The sequence below is a fragment of the Alternaria triticimaculans genome, assembly GCF_023758025.1.
Source record: "Alternaria triticimaculans strain BMP 0046 chromosome Unknown scaffold_20, whole genome shotgun sequence".
In the NCBI taxonomy this organism is placed as follows: Eukaryota; Fungi; Ascomycota; class Dothideomycetes; order Pleosporales; family Pleosporaceae; genus Alternaria; species Alternaria triticimaculans.
The window spans coordinates 139,634-161,031 of NW_026055977.1; the positions used below are offsets into that span (position 1 = coordinate 139,634).

Sequence of the window (21,398 nt, forward strand, 5' to 3'; positions counted from 1 at the left end):
CCGCAATCAACTACACTCGCTCGCTAAGCCATGAAGTTCGGCACGACACTGCGCAAGAGCGTGTATGCGCCGTGGAAGGACAAGTACATCGACTACGACAAGCTCAAGAAGCTCCTCAAGGATAACGAGGATGACGATTCCTGGACCGCCGACGACGAGAGCGCGTTTGTTGACGAGCTGGCCAATGTGCAGTTGGAGAAGGTGCACAACTTCATCACGGACATCTCGCAGAAGCTGCGCGACCGCACGACGGCATGCGAGAAGAAGCTGGAGCCATTGGCCATAGGGATCCAGGCGGAGGGCAAGGAAGAGGCCAAGGACGACAAGGAGAAGAAGGAGAGCAACGGTGAGGGCTTGTTCGGCGACGCGTCGGGCGATGCATCCAAGAAACCCGAGCCCAGCCAGCAGGAGAGGGACAAGATCCTCAAGGAAGTCCTGCGCGAGCTGGACAACATCACCAAGGAGACCAAGGAGCTCGAGAGCTTCAGCCGCATCAACTTTACCGCCGTCATCAAGGCCACCAAGAAGCACGACAAGATCCGCGGCAGCTCCTACCGCCTGCGGCCCTTTATCGATGCGCGCATTGCCCGCCACCCGCTGCACACCGAGGATGCCTCGCCGCTGCTGTACAGGCTGTCTGCGCTGTACTCGTTCGTCCGACAGAGCCTCGAGGGCAAGTCCAAGGAGGCCTTGTCCTTTGGCGAGACCAGCACGGATGGCGAGGGCTTCACCTCGCACAAGTGTAGGCACACCATACATCATTGGCAAACATCAGCTAACACATGCAGTCTGGGTCCACATGGACAACCTCTTCGAAGTCAAGACCGTCATCCTCCGCCGTCTCCCTGTCCTCGTCTACAACCCCATGTCGTCCAAGGTCGCCGAGGGTACCCAGCGCGACCCTACCATCACGTCCATTTACTTTGACAACCCCAACTTCTCCCTCTACTCGGACAAGGTCAACGGCAAGCCCGATGCCTCTTCGCTGCGACTCCGGTGGTACGGACAGCTCGGTGAGAAGCCCGAGATCATGTTCGAGAAGAAGGTCATCAAGGACGGCAACGCTGCCGAAGAAGTCCGCTTCCCAATCAAGGCCAAATACGTACAATCCTTCCTCGAGGACAAGTACCACATGGAGAAGAGCATCGAGAAGATGGAATACCGCCCCAACAAGAACCAGGAGGAGGTGGACAACTTCAAGAAGGCTGTAACAGACATCCAGAGCTTTGTCAAGGAGCAGAAGCTGCAGCCGATGCTGCGCGCCAACTACACCCGTACCGCGTTCCAGATCCCCGGTGACAACCGCGTGCGCATCTCCCTAGACACCAACCTCGCCCTGATCCGCGAAGACGCCCTCGACGACGACCGACCCTGCCGCGACCCCGAAGACTGGCACAGGCGCGACATCGACAACGGGCAGATGGAGTTCCCCTTCAAGGCCCTCAAGAAGGGCGAGCTCCACAAGTTCCCCTACGCCCTCCTCGAGATCAAAGTCAAGGGCCTGAAGAAGTACGAATGGATCGAAGACCTCATGCACTCGCACCTGGTCAAAGAATCCCCCCGCTTCTCCAAGTTCGTCCACGGCGTAGCCAAGCTCTTCGAAGACAACGTAAACACCTTCCCCTTCTGGCTCAGCGAAGTCGACAACGACATCCGCAAAGAACCCGAAGCCGCCTTTGACCAAGAACAAGAAAAGAAGCGCAAAGCAGCCGAGGACGAATTCGCAGTCGGCTCCCTCTTCGGCGCCCGCGCAAGCCCCAGCTACCGCGCCTCCATCGCCTCGCCCGTCGGCTCACCAGCCGCAACACGGTCGTCCGTCCCCAAGAGCGCCTCCGCAGCCGCCCACTCCATGCCCGTCACCAAACCCCCCTTCCCCACAATCGGATCCCACCTCTCCCAGCGCTCGCACCGCGACACAGCAGACACAACAGCCAACTCCCGCATAAACGAAGAACCCGATTCCGACGACGAAAACACGCTCCTCCTCGCCGGCGGAAACGGAAAGCAGCCCAAGAGCGGCGGTCTCGCCTCCCTCTTCCCCTCCTTCTCCACCTCCAAATACGCGCGCAAACAACAACGCGCCATCCAGCTCCCGCCCGGCATCCGCGACCCAGGCGTCTGGATCAAAGACCAGGGTCCCGTGCGTGTAGAAGCCAAAGTCTGGCTCGCGAACCAACGGACTTTTATCAAGTGGCAGCATGTTAGCGTCTTGCTCGCCTCGTTGAGTCTTGGTTTGTATAATGCGGCGGGTGAGGCCAATGATATTGCTCGCGCGCTTGCGGTCGTGTATACGTGCATTGCGGCTTTTACGCTGGCGTGGGGGTATGCGATGTATATTTACCGGGCGAGGCTTATTAGGGAGAGGAGTGGGAAGGACTTTGATGCTGTTACGGGGCCGTTGGTTGTTTGTGTGGGGTTGGCGGTGGCGTTGTGTTTGAATTTTGGGTTTAAGGTATGTTCCCCCCCTCCCTTTCCTCACATCCACCTATCTATCAGGGATGTGATGGGAAGACGGATTTTAGTGGATGGCATTTGCTGACGTGATTGTTTACAGTATAACGCCCTCGTCAAGGAAAGACAACATCATCTCCACCACCATCACGGCGCTGGTAGTGTTGTTAATTCGAGTTTTGGGGCTGAACAGATGGAACTTAGGGTTTGAGAAAGAACGCGTTCTTCAGAGCTGTATATCGTTTGGAAGAAGCGTAAAAGGGGACTTGGGTTGGGTTGGGTTTGAGTTGAGTTGGGCGTCGCTGCATGTATCTTTGTACAACATCAGATGGAAGTAATAGTGATGATACGACTTGTTGAATGGTACATCGTTCATCATCTTTGTCTTTTTTGATTCTGGAACTCGTGAAGTGTAGTTCAAAAGGCTCTACATGGCACAATGTAAGTGCGTGTTGCAAGGATAAAGTAGCCGCCTCGAATAGCTCTTAAGATATTTTGCGGACTTTTACTAGTATGTAGTCCTCTCGCTATGCTTTGCTAACGCGGTTCTAAGATATATTGTTATGCGTGCTAACGGCTTGATGGGCATTAGTCGGTTAGGCAGATTGGATGGAGAATTGGGTACATGTCAGCGCTATTGTGGTCTAGTCTCCATGTGAGGAGACACGGTTCAGGGGGCTGTGCGATGGTACTGGTTGTACGGGTTGGGGTGACTGGTAATGTCAGGTGGTCGTGTGGGACATTGTGGTGGTCATCATCACGGATGCGCTGAAATGTACTGATAACTTGTTGAACTTGATCAATTGGATGGATAAGATGTTTTGTGTTATATATCGGAATTCTGAGTAGAGCTGATTGGAGGTGAGGCGCCATAATCGCTATATCTGAAAGTGTGATTATGTGATGTTGTGATGAATACGGGTTTTACATGAATTTGCGTACGCGAGGATTGTGTGTGATGGAATGAAGGAAGGGTGCGCGTCTTGTATACTATTGTCGGTACGCTAGATAGATGTATACGGCAGCTTAGATATCATCTGCTTATTCGGAAGGTGATTGTGGTGCGTATCCGGCACAGCTATTTGCTACTAGTTATGTTCTGGACGTTTTGACAGACATCCGGGCTTCACCGAAGATAAGACACGGCTGAGGAGATCACGCAAGTCTGCCTCATCTCGTTTTCCCTTATATGGTTGCTAATCATAGCGATGGATCAACAGTTCGTCAGTTGGTGGAGTTGGTGGTAGAAAGGGATGCCTCGAAAGGTACCTCAGGCGGGCTCCACAGCCTACACCAACAACAAATACTGTACGTGCGACGAGCATGCGACAGGTGCGTCGTGGGACAAAATCTCCGCTGTTTTCTTGTTGTTGTGTGCAACAGGTGTTGTGCCGTCTATTAATATTCAGCGAGAAGAAGCATCGAAGAGAGGCATGGGCGAAAAGTGGTGGTGGCTGGTGCGGCCGTGATGGGGCTGGTAGCTGGCGGGTGCATTAGTTTTGTGTTTCGCTGCTCAAGCTTTGTGGCTGGTGCTTCCGTTGGACTGGAACCGGGATGCTGAGTGCTTGACACATCGACGTGGCTTCCACGAGCTTTGTCGACAGCTTCAAGCCTCCATCTGCTTCCATCTGCTATTAACATCGGCAACCTTGTAGTCGATAGCGTCGTCTGAAAAATCAGCAAACCAGGCGTTCAACGACGCCATCGTGCTGTAGTTGAACCAAACTTCTGCGTAGCGGCAGCCGATGCTAGTGGCACAGTTAGCCGAAGAGAATGCGATGTCTTGATTTGGCGTAGCACAGGCCCTCGTGCGAGGCCGAAAAGGCAAGTTGCTCAGGCTACCACAAGGAAACGTGAAACGTGCCACACGCGACCTGACCAACACCGACATCGCAGGCAGTGTGGGAGGCCCACAGACCGGGCGCCGAACTGTTTTCTTGATTGCAGATCACTGTCGTCGTACGCTGACAACTGAAGTGTGAAACTTTGCAATCAAAATTTGTCTGGCAATGAGGGCCACGGCCATCGAATCGTAGCGGAGAAACACATTTCGAGATGTCATTCTCCCGGGCACCGCTTAGAGCGGAGGTGGCGAGGCTGAAATGGCTCCACTATGTTGATCGTGTCCAAGGGGCGCATGACTTTGGTAATAAATTGGACTTTACCAGCCGGTCCCAATTTACGGCGGATCGTACAGCAAGGGCACGTACAGCCTCAATACCTAGGAGGAACCACGTAGCACGATAACGGTGAGGAGCTGTGCCTCTGCGATGGAAGAACGCTGTGCGAATGGTCACAACAGCAGCGCAGCCGTGTCGTTAGGCGGACGATGAGGTGGTCTTGCATTGGGGCGTTGGAGGAGTGGAGCGAGTGGCTAGGATGGCGCCTTGACGATCTGCAGGCACAGACTGCCAAGACTCCGCTTTGGACCTCAACCAACCCGTCAGTCCCGCTGTCATGACATCGTAACAAACGCCAGAAAACGTCTTCGGGTGGCCTTACTCGCGGCCTTATCGTGCCTTATCGAACGGTGAACGTTGGCAGCATGTCTAACAACAACGACGTATGTCCTCAGATGGTTCGAAGACGAACAGCTCACCGAACAGACCCTGGGTCAAAAACTGTTAATACTTTTTGCCTGCATATAGGCTACGGCCCTAGCTCAACTGCGGCTCTCTGCTGCACTTGCTGCACACCATCTAAACCATGATTGCCCTATGGATCCCGGGAAAAGCCCCGACGTGCGGCAAAAAAAGTGTGAATGTGATTGGTGTCACAGCCTCGAATATGCACGTTTGTTACCCAGTTTGCGGGTTAGTGCACGTTCAAGGCAGAACCGACCGGCCTGTCAGTATTTGTAGCCTGGCGGATCCCTCCTGCGTCACTTTTCCCCAGTATATCACCAGCCTCCCAGTGGCGCGTGTGGATTTTCCCTTTCTTAAAGAGGAACCGTGTGGGCTTGTTTCCCGTCTCTTGCCATCCCAAATCCCTCTCCCTCCCCAGGAACGACTTATCTTTCGCCCAGATACCAGCGAAAGTGGGAGCCTGGAGTTGTTTGCTCACCCAGCCGTTTGCAGTCCACTCAGGTGCGCTTTCCCGGACTAGAGCCTGCACGTGACCGCTTGCCCTCGCGTTCACCGTGCGTACATCACCTCATCGCGTTTAGAGCAGGCGCGTTCGATTACCCCACCTACCGCCAAACAATACTCGCTCGGCGACTCCTTCCCCCCTCCCATCAACTACACTCGCTCTCGCTGGTTCAGCAATTCCATTCGTTTTAACTCCATCCCACCCTCTCCACGGTAGATAGCTTCATTACTTCCTCGCCATGAAGACTTCCGCTCTGCTCGCCGCCATTGGCGCAGCGTCACTGGCCGTCGCCTCCCCCGTCCTGCCCTCGCGAACTCAGCCCGTCCAGGCCAAGGCTCGCCAGGCCGATGGTACCACTCCCCCGTGTGCCAAGGTCTCCAACTACGTCTACGGTAATGGAACACTACCCGCCAAGCTCAGTATGCCTGCTCAGTTGGCCTGGGACTGTATCAACACCGTTCCCTTCAACGCCTCATCAGCAAAGCGGCTCATTGGAGCGATGCGTCCTTACATTGAGTGGCAGAGCACCCTCTCTGAGCTCAAGAACCCGCCTGCCGAGTACGCCGAGAAGGTACAGCCTCCCGTCGACATCTTCGGTGGCCTCGATAAGATCGAGGGCGACATTGACGCCGGCAACTTCAAGAGCGAGTACGACTTTGGCTGGACTCTCTACAACCTCATCCTTTCTGCCCACGATGGTCACTTCTCCTACATCCCTGACTCCGTGGGCGCTATCTTCACCTGGGGCCGCCCTGTCCCCCTTGTCTCCGTCTCTGCAGATGGCGACCAGCTGCCGGCTGTCTTCGTCTTCTCTGACGTACTCGGTATGCAATACAAGAACATCTCCTACACGCCCTCGCCTGTTGTTCAGATTGACGGCAAGGACGCGACCGAGTTCCTCGAGGACCTCAGTCAGTACGGCTCCCTCCAGGATCGCGACGCTCTCTACAACAACGTCTTTTACGAGCTTGCCCAAGTCAGCCTTGGTACCTCGGGTAGTGGAACCGGTGTTTTCACTGGAGGTGGCCGTGGACGATGGGTTTACCCTGGCGCCACCACAACCCTGACCTTCGCCAACGGCACATCCTACACCATGGAGAACTACGCCCGCCCAACCATTCCTTTCCGCGAGATCGCTACAGGTGAAGATCTGGCTAGGAAGTGGTTCAGCTTCGATTCCGCAGGTACTTCATTCGCCGATACCCGTGTCCAGTCGGAGGAAGAGGAGGTATCTACCCTCGCTGTCGGCGCCGCTACGCCCGGTTTTCCTGCTCCTGTAGCCGCTGGCCCCCAGGGTCTCATCAACGGCTTCTACATCGACGCTGCTGGTTATGAAGACGTTGCGGTATTGCAGGTGCCCAACTTTGTCGGAAACGTCCGCGCAGAGGTGCCTTTCCAGGAGCTCACCCAGAACTTCATCCCCAAGGCTCTTGCGGACGGAAAGACCAAGCTCATCATCGATCTCCAAGCCAACGGTGGTGGTACCATTCTCCAAGGCTACGATATGTTCAAGCAGTTGTTCCCTGATGTTGAGCCTCTCGGTACTAACCGCTGGAGGGCGCATCAGGCCATGGATCTCGTCGGACAGTCCCTCAGCAAGTTTGCAAGCCAATTTCCCAGGGAGCTCGGCAACAACAATACGATCAGTTTTGCCCAGTCTTCCTACTTCGACTACCACATGGACATGAAGGCCGATGGTACTCCGTTCTCCTCCTGGGACGAGAAGATTGGTCCTAAGGAGGTCCATGGAGAGTTCTACACCACTGAGGCTCGCTGGAATCTGTCCGATGTATACGTCCCTTACGTATCTGGTGGCATTAATGTCACCGGCTACGGACCCTTGTCGGGCGTTACCGGACCACCAAAGTTCGCACCCGAGAACATCGTCATTGTGACCGACGGCTACTGTGCCTCAACCTGCACTATATTCAGTGAGTTGATGAAGCAACAGGGCGGTGTCAAGACCATCGCGATGGGTGGCCGCAGCAACAAGAACCCCATCCAGGCCATTGGCGGTGTCAAGGGCGTAAACAACTTCGCTTTCGGCTACATCCAGCAGACCGTCCAGTACGCTGTCCGGTTCGACCCTGCTCTCAACTCCTCCATCCTGAGGGAAGACTACTACAGCGACCTCGTCTACGCCCGCAGCGTCGGTGGAGGCGGAGCCGTCAACACCCGCGATGGCCTCCGCGCAAACGACACGTCCGGTGTCTCCCTCCAGTTCCAATACGAGGAGGCCGACTGCCGTCTCTACTTCACCCCGGAGATGACCGTCGACATCACCGCCTTATGGAAGGCCGCCGCGGACGCCCAGTGGAGCAACAACGGCAAGTGCGTCAACGGCGCCCGCTACTCCGACGAGAAGCGCACCCTCCCCAAGCCCAACATGAAGGTCACGACCAAGCTCAGCCCCCCAATCCAACGCGTCCGCGTCGCAGACAACGACAACCGCATGCGCGCATTTGAGAAGAGTTTCGAGCTGGAGACGGAGTGCAAGCTCAAGGGTAACGGTTTCATGGAGCCGTAAGCGCGTCCATCGTACGTGCGAGGCTTTCGCAAGGTCTGCTTTTCATCACGGTTGTTATGTCAATCCAGCGTGGAGTTTTTGGCGCCGAAAAAGTGACGTCCTTAGTTGTTCCTGTAATGTGTATTGTTTTGGAATGAGATGAAATGGTCAACGCTACTACTGAGAGGTACATAGCTTGTCTGTGAGACTGAGAGGTGTGAATGAAATACCCCCTATGATTCGATGGTTTGGTGGATGTGTTTGTGGGGTGCGATGTGATGTTGTGTCTGTTGTAAGATATGATGAGGGTGTGTGCTGACTATGTTGCTATACTATCTCTACTATGTGATGCCACGACTATTTGTGCATATTACTTTGACATGCGTCCTGTGCGTCATCATACAAGGAAACGCCATGTATTCCTCAATTCCCCCTCCAACAAGCGCTTATCTTCTCTTTTCTCGCCATGTAGATGTCGCGGTAAGCCTTGAGCGGCGTGTTTTGGTGGATATAAAGCAGTGAAAACGGCAAGTTGGTCATGAGCTGAAGCCAATCGCTTTTTGGTATGCTCATTCGCTACTGACTTCGCTTTTTTGGTTCTTGCTCAGCGAGCGAACTGTCGTGAACTGGACGTCGTGCGTTTTCAGGCGAGACAAAGACATGTCTGGTTGATCATATCTTTTTTGATAATGCGGACTTGTCGTCTCCACGACACCATGATGCAGAGATCCAAGGCTTTTGCAAAACGGCGGAATGCTGGCAACATAAATTGTTTAAATTGGAGGTTTGAAGTGAAAAGCCGGGAAAGACAGGCGACACATGGGCCGAAGCGTGTGTCATTTTTCGCAGTCGTGGTTGATGAATTGATGGCGTTCACGGCAGACATTCGCGAGCGCTCTGGAATTTTTGGAAACGGAGCGAGGAGTCGCTCTCACATCAATTTTATCGTAGTGGCTTTTGGAGAAGAGGAGCAGACCATCGCGAAGACGAACTCGCCTTTTAGTACTCTGTAGATAGAGTGTGGGATAAGAGAGAGAAGGTAGACGGCGCGAAGAGGAGGTATTTATATGTCGCATGCCTGGTAAGAGCGATAGTGGTCATGCGGGTGTTTTGTACAGCTTTTGGAGGAGCAGACGCACTCGACATAGTTGTTCTGGTACATCATTTTGGTTGGTCTTGCACATGGAGAACATCGTGTTGGCTTTTCGGAAGCGGAGAGGAGAACATGCTTAGGCTGGACTGTGATTTTGGTTTTTACAAAGGAAGAAGTGTATGTGATGAGAGATGATACACCAGAAGAAGGCGAGGCTTTTATACATCGCATGCCCAGCAAGGTCGAGGGTCGCCATGATACATGTATCACAGGCTTTCGTAAAGGGCAGACGCACTCAACATGTGCTGGATTACTTTATGTTTCTGGGTGGTCTCGCACATGGCGCAACATTCTCTTTCTTTCTTTGGAAACCGAGAGGAGAACATTCAGTTCCTTATCTTTACATTTTGGAGAAATGAAGTGTGGATGTGAGGAGAGAAGGTACACCAGGAGAAGGCGAGGCTTTTATACATCGCATGCCAAGCAAGGACAGGAGCCGCCACCATCAGAATAGCGATAGCTTTTTTACGGGCAGACGCACTCAACATGTGTATGTATCGTGTTCTTTTTGGCTGGTCTCGCACATGGCGCAACATTCTCTTTCATTATTGGGAGCCGAGGAAGACATACATTTCTACTCCCCAGATTTTGGAAAGAAGAAGTGCGGATATGAGGAGAGAATGTATAGCAGGAGGGGGCTTTTGTATATCGCTCGCGGCCAATTAGCGAAACGCCATGCGACTGCTAGCATTAACTTTTGCGTCCCACAGAAGACGCTCGTCATGGCGGGGGGGGGATGTGGCCTTTTGCGGGGAGACGCGCACATATGAAGTAAGACCGCGGAATTTTTGGATGCAAAGAGGAAGAGGAACATTAGGAGATCTTCTGCTTGTTTTGGTTTTGAATTGACGAAGTCTGTGTGACGAGAGAAGAGGTAGGCGAGAAGGCGAGAATTTCATTCCCCGCTCGCAGCTGGCTGGCGAGACGCCATGTCTTCGTTGGCTATGGCTTTTGTGGCCAGCGAAAGGCGCTTCACGTAGCCACATTCTCGGGAGATTTTATCGCAAGACTCGCACACATGAAGTCGAAAGGTTGCAGTTTTGGAAGCAGAGAAGAGGAGCATCAACTTCATGCTTCTCAATTTTGGAGATGTTGAAGAGGCGTGTGAAGAAGAAGAAAGGCACACAAGAAGACGAGGCTTTTATATGTCGCTCGCGATAAGCCAGGAAGTCGTCATGTGCTTTTTGATGCTGTTGTTGTGTCGAGCAGAGGCTGCACAGCATATAATGAAGTTGCGACAATCTTGTGGTGAGACGAGCACATGTATCCACACGAAGAATGTTTTGAGAAGAAGAGAGGAGGAGAACATCAGTAGAAATAAGCTTGATTTCTAATTTTAAAAACAATAAACTGTATAGAAAGAGAGCAGAGAGAAGAAGGCAAGGCTGTTGTGTAGCACTCGCGGCAGGCCTGAGCCGACATAGTTTTGCCCTTGGTGATTTTATGACAGTATGTTATACTTGCGACTTCTCTCATTCGTGAGAGTATGGTGATTTTGTGATAAACAGAAGCCACACAGCATATTGCGAAAGTGTGGCGATTTTGTGGTAGGAGACACACATGTAGCCACACGAAGAATGTTTTGAGAAGAAGAGAGGAGGAGAACATTGACAACAAGTCATTGATCTTTGTTATTCTCGAAATGAAGAAGAGTGTATGTGATGAGAGTCCAGAGAAGAGAAGGCGGAGATATTATGCATCGCGCGCAGTGAGCTCGAAGGCACACATACGCGCTTTCGATCGTAGTTTTGGTAGACAGGCTCGACATGATACTGCGCCTCGTTGCTTTCGATCGAGTCTTGCACATCAGACGGTTTATTGCTATTTTGTGAATTCTGGGGCGGAGGAGAACCACATAGTGAGGGACATAGTCGAATTTTGGAATAAGAAACTGGAGTTGTGTGATGAGAAGAAGGAAGGTGAACGAGAAGAGGCGGGTTTATATATACCGCGCCCAGGGCGCTAGCCTGACCCACTCATCACCAAAACCAGGGGAAAATCTGGAAAACGGGCTCGACATACTCCCTCAAAATAGTTTTTCTGTCGAATCTCGCACATGTCTTTGTCGTGGTAATCTTTCGGAAAGCAGAGACAGCCATCGCGCCCTTGTATTGGACTTTTGGTTCCCAAGACGGAGAGAAACATGTGCGGAAAAGAGAGAAGGCCTAGAAGGGGACATCATACCACATGCGACACTGGCGGATCTCCAGGCTGGCCATGGAAAGCTTTATCGACAGGTTTGAGCGACTGGCTCGACATAAGGACAATTTCTGTTCTCTTCTCGTCGCGACATTCACATGTTTCTGAATTTAGACGTTTTGGAGGTGAATACAGCCATGAGGGCGTTGTTTGTGGCTTTTGGTATCAAGACTGAAGAGGCGAATGTTTGAAGAAAGAGAAGTGAGAGTGGAAGATGCAGTTATATATGTGTTGTCCGCAGAGTGCGAGGCAGACCATCGGACGCGGCAATCACGGTTTTGAAAGTCTGGGTCGACATGATGTTGTGATTGAGAAGGCTTTTGTCGCGCATCGCACATGCCATTGGTAATGGCGTCTTTTGGAGCAGAGAGCAGCCATGAGCGACCTCGTTCAAATTTTTGATCTCAAGTAGAGATATGTGTATGAAGAATGAATCGAGAAAGCAGAGTGGAAAAGACGACTTTATATATGTGGTGCGCGAAACACCAGGCTGATCATCGATTTCTGTAGTCGCCTTTTGGGAAGCTGGCTCAACATGAGGTATGCATCGTGGACTCTCTTGTCGCATCTCACACATTTCTTCTTTATCAATAAGTTTTGGCGCGGAGAACCGCCATAGGGGAGGAAGCTCTGGATTTTGCTTTTGAAGTAGAGATTTGAGTATGACGGGTAAACAGAGGGAGGAAAGAGAGAGTCTTATACAACTCTCGCTCATGAACTTCGCAGCAAGAAATGTAGCCGTCTTGATCGTCTTTGCTACATATAGTTGACTTCTGCTGTTTTTGGAAAAGAGAGAAGAGACATAAGAACCTCGTCAGCTATGTTTTGAGTCCGACAGCGGAAGATCATGTAATGTTGGTAATTGACTTTTGGTAAAATGAGAACGAGAAGTTGTTGGTGGAAGAAAGAGAGCATGTGCGAAGAAGAGAGTGACTTTATACGTCCGCCAAGGACGCCTAGCGGCGTGGGGGTGATCTTGAGGCAAACAAGTTTACAAAATCCTTTCGAGGGAAGCCAAAGACGTCGCATGACCCGAAGAGATGACTGAAGTGTAAGGACGCAGTGATAGTAAGCATTCAAAAGGAAAAGGCACGTACGAATGAAGAAATAACAAAAAGGTGTCCTTTTCATTGCTCAAAACAGTCCGCACAGCGTCCATATATACAAGAAAAGGTCATCTGACCAAAATATTTACAAATCGAAGTCTTCAAAATCCCCTTCATCTTTCATCTTTGAATCATTTCCAAACCGAATGATCATATCATGTGGCAGCCATACCCAAAGCCAGCTTAGAACTTGAGCGTAACACCCGCAGTACCAACAACAGCAGCCTTAACAGCACCCGCCTCCAGCATCTCCTTAGTCTCATAAGGCATCTTAGTCAGCGAACCCTTATCAGCCGTGTTCTCGCTGTCACCAAAGTCGTTGCCCTCAGCAACAGCCTTGCCACCGTCCTTGCTGTAAAGCGCCTTCTTAGCACCAGACCAGACGTTGTTCTGGACGAGGAGCTCAGCGCCCTGGCGGGTGTTGATGCCGTCGCTGACGTTCTCGTAGTAGTTGTTGTAGAGGTGGCCGGTGCCGAAGCGGAAGGACGGGCCGCGCGAGTTGATGTTCTTCCAGTAGTTGTTGTTGTAGGTGACGGTGAGGTGGCCCTTGTCTTCGCTGCCGTTGCTGTCCGAGTGGCCGACGAGAGAGCACTTCCAGTGGTCGTGCATGAAGCTGTTGGAGATGGTGACGTAGTCGGCGGCGTGGGTCACGTCGAGGAGACCGTCGTAGTAGTCCTTGTCGTGGTCGAGGTCCGAGGAGAGGTCTACGTGGTCGACCCAGACGTTCTGGGCTTTCTGGATGGCGATGGCGTCGCCGCCGACGACCTTCTCCATGGCGAAGTTGCGGAGGATGACGTTCTTGACGGCCTTGACGGTGAGGGTGAAGTCGGTCAGGACGACGGAGGAGTCTTTGCCGATGACGGACTTGTTGCTGCCGATCTTGACGTTCTCGCCGCTGCCCTTGATGGGGCTGGTGATGAGAACGATGGCGGCGTCGTCGCCCTTGACGGCGGCCTCCAAGTCGCTGAGAGAGCCGACCTCGATGGTCTTGCCTCCCTTTCCTCCAGAGGTACCTCCGTTCTGCGTGGCGAAACCGGTGGTCGCGACATCTTCCAGAGATGCAGCGCGCTTGGTGAGACCGGCACGCTTGGGTGCGATCTGAGATGGCATGGGTGCTGCCAGAGCAGAGACAGCCATGAGGCCGAGAGACATGATTGAGAACTTCATTGTCGAGAGAAGTGTGTTGGTCAAGTTGGAAAATGAATGTGAAAGGGGAAAAGCGAAGGACTGGAGTTGTTGTAGAAAAGAATGGAAGAGCTTTGCTGCCGAAGATCTCAGTGGACGGTCACGCACATCCTTATATACTGCGTCTGGTACCCGCTCGCATCGGTGCTGGCTGTCTAGGTATGGTGTCCCCGCCGTGGACAGGCCCTTACCGACGGCATAGACGCTCGGGGCACAATAGTTTCAACGTCTTCGCACCAATACGCTCCGCCGAAGGACCCGCCACAATGGAATACCAGGGCTACCGCACACGATCTCGGGTGAGCTCTCTTCCCTCGCTGGGTTCCGTACAGCGGACAAACGTCGCGACATGTCAAACATTCTTGGCAACCATGCGGAAGGATCCTGTTTGAAACGACTAACCAAAACAGGCGCGGGTAACTCCACTTTTCACGATGTGAGATTGCGAAGGACGTCGTTCGAAACAAGGGCACACTTGAACACCGTAACTGCGCACCCGCAGGAACGTCTTGGCTAGAGGACTTGTGGAGACATGGCGGGCGCTTGCTGGTATCGCTACCGATTCAGTGGTGGAGCGGGCGGCTTGAGTCGTGATTGATCAGTAAACCACATGTATCGAAAGTATTGAAAGAACGGAGATGGTCCTGATGCATCTGTTCAATCTTGAAAATATGGATCTGTGGTGCCACGTTCGATCTGGTGTGGGCGGCTGTCGGGCTGCGTGCAGAGCGACCGATATGAGAGGTACTCCGAAGGAGGTATGACGATGTGCAAGTCTTTCGGCCGTATCAATGTGTGCGGTTCGTCGCAGCGTAGAAGCGTGGGCAAATTTTCTTTTCTTGAGAAGGCTCGAAATCTTTTCCTTTACCGAAGCGTCTGGACTGTTGATCCATCACCATCGGTCCTTTGTGGGACCCAACTCCTGATCAAAGCACACAGCAGTATGCACTTGATGCCATGGCAGATTGGGATGGGCAAAGCGAGATGGGCAATGGCTAAAGAGAAGGATCGAGGAAGGGACGAAACGGATACGAAGCCGTGAAGCTTCTCTTGACCTGTAAATGTTGTTTCGACTGCGCCGAACAGCCGCTCAGAGGCTTGGCATAGCTACATATCGATATGCATGAGAAAAGGAATAACGACAAAGGAAGAAATTGGTAATCTCAGTGCTGATATGCGTGTATCCGGCCAGTCATGGACAGAATGACAGTTGAGAGTGAGTACCTATGGTCAAATGTCATTGCTACCTGGGTGTACTCACACCGGGGCTGTACAACGGGTCCAAGGCGTGTTTGGCTCTGATTTCGGAGTGCATAACCATGGGTTTGAATGACATTGGGGAGTAAAGTCGAGCGAGGGACCGCAGCGCTGCAGAGGTCGAAAGAAGGTTTCACGTGGTAGATGACATCATCGCCCAAAGCAGCAAGCACCTTCATCTGAACCAAAGAACGCGTCGAAGAGGCCAGCAGAGCACAGCACAAGGCAGCAACAAACAGTTTCTACAACGTGTTCATACCTCTAGATCGCCTTCAGAACACCTACTTCACCGTTCAACAACTCATGAAGTAATTGTCCGCTTTACCGCGACTACACCCTCCACGATACTCACCACCTCCACACAAACCACACACAACCCACCCAACACCCCGGATCCCCACAAACCACCCCCAACATGCCCCCAATCCCCATCCACAAAAACGCGCCCATCGCGCCCACCACCGCCGCAAAACCCGACGGCATCACCCCTTCAACCGCGTCCTCAGACCCCGACAACGCCTCCAACCCGCCTCCCACACGCACAACGCCCGCCTACGCCCCCGCTACAACAACACAAGATGCATCGTCGAACCCTCCAGCTCCACAGCCCGGCGCCCGTCCCGCCGCACCAACAGGTTCAGTCGGAATGACAGAAGGAAACGACAGATACACACCAGCAGCGCCGCAGGCAGGTGCCGTGCCAACAGCAACGGTTATAACGACGGAGACAAGACAAGCACCGCCACCGCCGCAGTTCAGTCATCCTCCGCCTTCAGACTCCATGTTGGCGGGGAGGTCAACGGTGACGGCTACGACGGCTAGCAAACCTGGTCCTACGACGCTCAATTACGGCCCTGCTGCGTCGCCGTTCCAATCGGCTGATCAAGCGCAGCCTACGAGGACGAGCTTGGAACACCCGCCGGGCTATGTTCAGGCGATGGATAATGCACCGTATACTGCTGGAGGAGGCATTGGGCAGTCGAGCGGAGCGGGAGACGCTGAGGGGGAGGGTGTCGGGGCGCAGGCGTGGAGCATGCTGAACAAGGCGGGTGAGGCACTGAAGAAGGGCGAGGAGAGCGTGTGGAGGGCTGTTCAGGGTAAAAATGGCGGCGGGTTCTGAGCACGTGCTTGCTTGTGGAGGGGTTGAACGAGCATAGGCAGTCAGGAGAGCAATGCATCACTCATGGTAGAGGCAGTTTGTTCATACAAAGAAACCCATGACTTTCTATAGACCACTATTTTCCCCATTGCACCAAGCGATGAAAAGAGGAAGTACAGCCAGAAACAGATGAAGCATTGCAAGCCGGATATGACGTGTGAATGTATAAAGTACAAGAGTGTGTTACCACCCGGGATCGTGCTTTTCGTAACCAAGAACAACCGTCGGCCCGCAGGGCGTGTTGCCGTTCTCATACACCTACACCCCATCCCCATCTCTCACGTCGCGAATAACTGCTTCCACCACATAAACGCAGGTTGGGGGTATCGTAGAGGGAAGAAAGGCGCTTAACCAGATCCACCCTTGAACTTCTTGCCGAAGAGGATGAGCTGGGCCTGGTCGTAGATGGACAGGACACCGGCACCGGCAACACCACGGAGGATGTTGGCACCAGCACCCTTGAAGAGAGACTTGACACCCTCGGCGGCAACGATCTGGCGAGCGGCGTCCATGGTACCCTTGTACTTGACGGCCTCACCGGAGGTCATCATCATGCGGCGACGGATGGTGTCAAGGGGGTAAGAGGCGATACCGGCACCAGTGGTGACGGCCCAACCAAGAGCGAAAGAGGCCAAGAAGTTACCCTCGAGGGAACCGGTGAGGAGGACGGGCTTGATCGAGTCGTACATACCGAAGTACAGACCACGGTAGACAACGATACCAGCAACGGAGGGCATGAAACCACGGTAGAGACCGCCGATACCGTCGGAGGCGAGGGTCTTCTTGTAGACGTCTACGAGACCGTTGAACTGGCGCTCACCACCCTTCTTGGCCGACTTGGCGTCGTTGGCGAGACGGGTACGGGCGTAGTCGAGGGAGTAGACGAAGAGGAGGGAAGTGGCACCGGCAGCCTGTTGTTGTTAGATTGTGATTTGCCAGACATCGAGCGATTGTACTTACACCACCGGAGGCCAAGTTACCGGCCATCCACTTGGCGTAACCGTCACGCTCCTTCTTGTAGGCGAACATGGACTTGTAGGTGTCGCGGAAAGCGAAGTTGAGCGCCTGGGTGGGGAAGTAACGGATGACGTTGGCAGTGTTACCACGCCAGAGGGAGAGGACACCCTCGTTCTTAGCGGTACGGCTGAAGCACTCGCCAATGCCATCGTACTTGCGGTCGAGACGACCGGACTTAAGCATCTCATCCTGCGGGGTGGGTTAGCAATTGTCGACATGCGGGGGTCGAGGTTCTGATAATGCTTACCTGGTTCTGGATGAGGAGCTTAACACGCTCGATGGGGGCAGCAGCGGTCTTCGAGACGGCGGCGGAAACACCACCCACTGATAAGCTGTTAGTGGCGGTTGCGAGTGCAAAACTTGGCCGACAACGCTCGCATCACATCCAATTGCCAATGGCAGACGGATTGATGGACCTGTCGATGGAGATAAACGTACTCAAGAAGTCCACCACGAAACCTGGCATCCCGAAAAGGGACTTGTCTGCAATCTGGTCAGCGTCGTCTCGTGCAATTCGTCGATGTAATACACACCCTGCTGTGCGCCCGACATCTTGGATGATGTATGGAGGGGAGATTGGTTGAAAAAGGTGAGGTTGCAGATGCTGGTGCTGCGTTGAGGGAAGAACGGTGTATTTGTAGCGAAGCTGCGACAAATTCTGCCAGCAGCGCTAATTCGCACTAAGCCAATCACGTGCTAGTGGCATTGCCCGCTATCCCGAGCGCACCCTCATCAACACCTCGGAAACGCGGGTTGGGACAATGGTGAATGGAAAAAGCTTCTCGTGAGGGTCGTCGCATTGCAATTGACTTATTGTACGTTTCAATTGCTCTACGTTTACGGCCAGCTCTGCATCCAATTCACGATACCTAGGTACCTAGGTACTCTGCCTCTTGATCCCAACGGAACCCCCACAAGCGTTGCCGTAGCAGCCACACAATGCCTATGGCTTGACGAAATCGCGTCTAAAGGCAGCCCGCAGCCGTCAATTCAACATGGAAAATCCACTGTGGGGATGTACAAGTGTTCACATGCCTCTTCCAGCCCAAGTCTCCCACCCTCTCCTTTCTGCGAGGCACCATTGTCAGGGTCCGCCATTTTTAGGTCGGGTAATCTCGGGGACGGAACCTGGCTCGGGCCAACAACTAGCGGCGAGGGCCTCAAAGAACGTGGGGCCCGAAACTCCAGGCGGCGAATTTTCCATCGCGTTGCCCGCTATTGGCACAAGAGCCGTGGTTCGCGAAGCCTCGCCTGGCTTCTAGGGCTGCCAAGATGCCTTTCCAAGGCTGCCATGGCTGGATGCGTGACGTTGGTGTTGCAGCAGCTTCGTGATGCTGGCTGACACCGTATGTCGGTGTCGGTTGTCGCTGTCTGACGCTCTTCAGTACCCCTCCGACGGCAGCCGTCTCAAGTCATCCGATCACATCGGGATATCGCATAGACTTCGCCAGTCATCGGAATGCCAAACCAGCATCGCGTTCATGAAGAATGTTGAACTCGGCGGTACTTCAAGTTTTATCACCGCGAGAACACTTGCGTCATTGCGTCTTGTCATACCGTTAGAAGGAGGTGGGATGAGCTACCATCAGCCTGCTGTTTTCTCGATGTCGCTCTAGCTCCCTTCTGCACACCTCTACTTGCTGGTAGTATCGTGGCCGTTGTATACAGGCTTGCAGTATTCAGATCTACTCCCTTCCATCTTAAGCCTAGCTCATCTTCCCTTTGCAGCATACAAGTCATCTTTCATTGATCCTGAGGATTATCATCAAATCCCTAGGCGTATACATCGCGCGGTTTCAGCATACTGAGCATACTTTAGCTGTGTTGTCTGCTGCAGCATTGAAGAATGGTTGCGAAACCAAAATCAATTGCTTACACTTCGCCGTCAAGCTGGCACATGAAGGAGACGATATATTTGAACGCATCAATGGCGTCGGGAAACTTAGGATTGCCAAAGGCAGCAAGTGAGCTTGCGGAATCTGCACATCTCGTCTAGTACATGCTACCCTAAGTATGTAGTGGAGAGGCATACGAACCCTACATACTGAAATGAAACGCACTGCACTCAGCCGACAAGCACGATCTGTAATCGATCACTGGTCGCGCCATCTATCAACTCAACATGTACGTGAGCGCTTCGGTATGGCTGTACTGGATACTGCCAATTCTTGTCCAAGGCTCTCCGACAATTCCAGAAGACGACGAACTGAAGCCAGTACCCAAGACAGGTTCCAAACCAGTTTGTACTCTGCCAAACTGTACCAAGACCGGAGACAAGTCCTGTAAGAACAAGAGGGCTTTGCAAGAGCATGTCGTCACCAAGCACACCGAGTGTTATTCCGCCGCGTGCCCAATTGACGGCTGCCCACGCACCGACTTCGCATCATTTATCCACATCGACAAGCACATGAAAGAAGATCACCTGGAATACGCCATGGCCTTGTACGACAACGACGTGATCGTCACATGCTAATTCGAGGGATGCGAAGCCCGCTACAAAGCACACGTCGGCTATCACGTCCATTTGCAGGAAGAGTACAGAGTCAATCCGCCGAGTGTGCTCGAGTGGGAGAAGCCAACGGTCCACTCCTGTTACGTAGAAGGATGCACCACGACCCACAAGTTCAGCAGTCCATCAAAGTACGACTCTCATCTGATCCAGGCCCACGACCTTGTCACTCGAAACCAACGGAGGATCTCCTTGAAGGGCACGGCGTATCGATGGGTGGGGAACTATGCCCCCTTCATATACAACGCTTCACTTACAAGAGCATGAGATGATACACTACAACTATACAAATCTGCTTGTATCGTATCTATAGCATGCGTAGCCCAGATTGGTCACACGTCGCTTGTCGTCATATCATGCTATCAAAGAAGGTCTCCGAGTCATGAACACAACGCAATATGTATAGTATGTAGTTTCGCATACATACAAGCAATAATGTCGAGGTGATATGTACTTCAAAACGGTGCACGATCGAGCGATACTGTCCTGGTATCACCGGGTTCTGCACTGAGACTTGCCCGTCATGGCGTCGTGCCGACTCCGCTTTTCAAGGCTTCATCACCGTACGTCTTCCCTTAACTGCAGTCAATTATCGCATTGCTAACGCTCTGCAGACTATCTCCATGTCCTGCTCTGGTACCGGTCTTTGTATCGATGGACGATGTACAGAATTCACTTCTCGGACATAGTGCCACAGTATGTCGCGTCTCCAGTATCGGGGAAGGCAACAGGATTATACTCAACGGTTGCTATGCCAAGTTGCTCAAGCCAGCAAGACAAGAGGGTGAAGGCGGCTTCACCTTTAACTTTGCGGATATATATTGACGTCACCTATTTTTATGGTCACTCACCTTACACAAACAAAACGTGAGTCACCGCGACTTGCGCTGCTGCCTAAATAAAAAGACGTCGACGCTACAACAACCCAATCCGCACCACCACCTCACCACCACCTCACCACCACCTTACCACCACCCGCCCCTCCCCTCCAACAATGGCGACTGCGAGAAAGACACTGAGAATGTGAGTACTCGGTGGCAACCTGCTTCCCTGCGCGACCTTCTCGGAACCGTCTTCTCGCAGTCGCCCGACAAGCTATCGCGCCACCATGCGAGCGCAGCCGATCGAGGCATCAAAACCAACCAACACCCCCCCAACTTTCTGATTATCCTCGCCACTGATCTTCACCTAAAAGCGACAGCGAGAAAGACATCTGAGAGTGTGAGTACTTGGTAGCGACCTGCTTCCCTGCGCGACCGTCTCAGAATCGTCTTCTCGCACACGCTCGACAAGCTACCTATCGCGCCACCGCCAGCGCAGCCCATCGAGGCACCTAAACAAACCAACACTCCTATATTTATCCAACAATCACAGTCACTCTCACCTTCATTGGCCTTGCAGAGTCTCTCGACAAGTTATCGCGTCACCATGCGAGCGCAGCCCATCGAGGCACCTGAAACCAAACATCCCCATCAGACCACACTCTTCTTTCGATTGGATCGATATGCCGAAAACACCTCTTTCAACGCTATTATAGTCTGCGAGACTGGTCATAGGAACAACATATCACTCGCCAAACCACAGTTTTGCGATTTCCATCAACCCTCACCTTCTACCACGATAACAGCCACGCGCTACGACCAACAAGCACCGGGGTGAGACTGCCTTCTCATGTATGCGCAACTGTGCATCTCTGCTAGAGTGCAACTTCCGCTCTATGGTATCGGAAAGCGTACACCACGAGTAAGAAGCAAGCACAAGCTTTT

At 52.9% G+C, this 21,398-nt stretch overlaps 5 protein-coding genes across 5 annotated transcripts; 3 read left to right on the forward strand and 2 right to left on the reverse strand.

Moving 5' to 3' along the window:
* Nucleotides 1-30: 30 nt before the first annotated feature.
* On the forward strand, nt 31-2,382 carry J4E78_009356 (uncharacterized protein; the record flags this gene model as incomplete). The annotated part of the gene is made up of 3 exons (XM_049369949.1): nt 31-742; nt 789-2,200; nt 2,359-2,382. The coding sequence occupies 3 exons, from the start codon at nt 31-33 to the stop codon at nt 2,380-2,382; spliced, it is 2,148 nt and encodes a 715-aa protein (XP_049218258.1).
* Nucleotides 2,383-5,779: 3,397 nt separating this feature from the next.
* Nucleotides 5,780-8,068, forward strand: J4E78_009357 (uncharacterized protein; the record flags this gene model as incomplete). The annotated part of the gene is made up of 1 exon (XM_049369950.1): nt 5,780-8,068. One exon carries the CDS (start codon nt 5,780-5,782, stop codon nt 8,066-8,068), a length of 2,289 nt encoding a protein of 762 aa, XP_049218259.1.
* A 4,620-nt stretch (nt 8,069-12,688) lies between these two features.
* Nucleotides 12,689-13,672, reverse strand: J4E78_009358 (uncharacterized protein; the record flags this gene model as incomplete). The annotated part of the gene is made up of 1 exon (XM_049369951.1): nt 12,689-13,672. The coding sequence occupies one exon, from the start codon at nt 13,670-13,672 to the stop codon at nt 12,689-12,691; it is 984 nt and encodes a 327-aa protein (XP_049218260.1).
* Nucleotides 13,673-15,362: 1,690 nt separating this feature from the next.
* Nucleotides 15,363-16,067, forward strand: J4E78_009359 (uncharacterized protein; the record flags this gene model as incomplete). The annotated part of the gene is made up of 1 exon (XM_049369952.1): nt 15,363-16,067. The coding sequence occupies one exon, from the start codon at nt 15,363-15,365 to the stop codon at nt 16,065-16,067; it is 705 nt and encodes a 234-aa protein (XP_049218261.1).
* Nucleotides 16,068-16,453: 386 nt separating this feature from the next.
* J4E78_009360 (uncharacterized protein) lies at nt 16,454-17,675 on the reverse strand (the record flags this gene model as incomplete). Its single annotated transcript, XM_049369953.1, has 5 exons — nt 16,454-17,017; nt 17,067-17,312; nt 17,371-17,447; nt 17,562-17,606; nt 17,657-17,675. 5 exons carry the CDS (start codon nt 17,673-17,675, stop codon nt 16,454-16,456), a joined length of 951 nt encoding a protein of 316 aa, XP_049218262.1.
* Nucleotides 17,676-21,398: the final 3,723 nt, after the last annotated feature.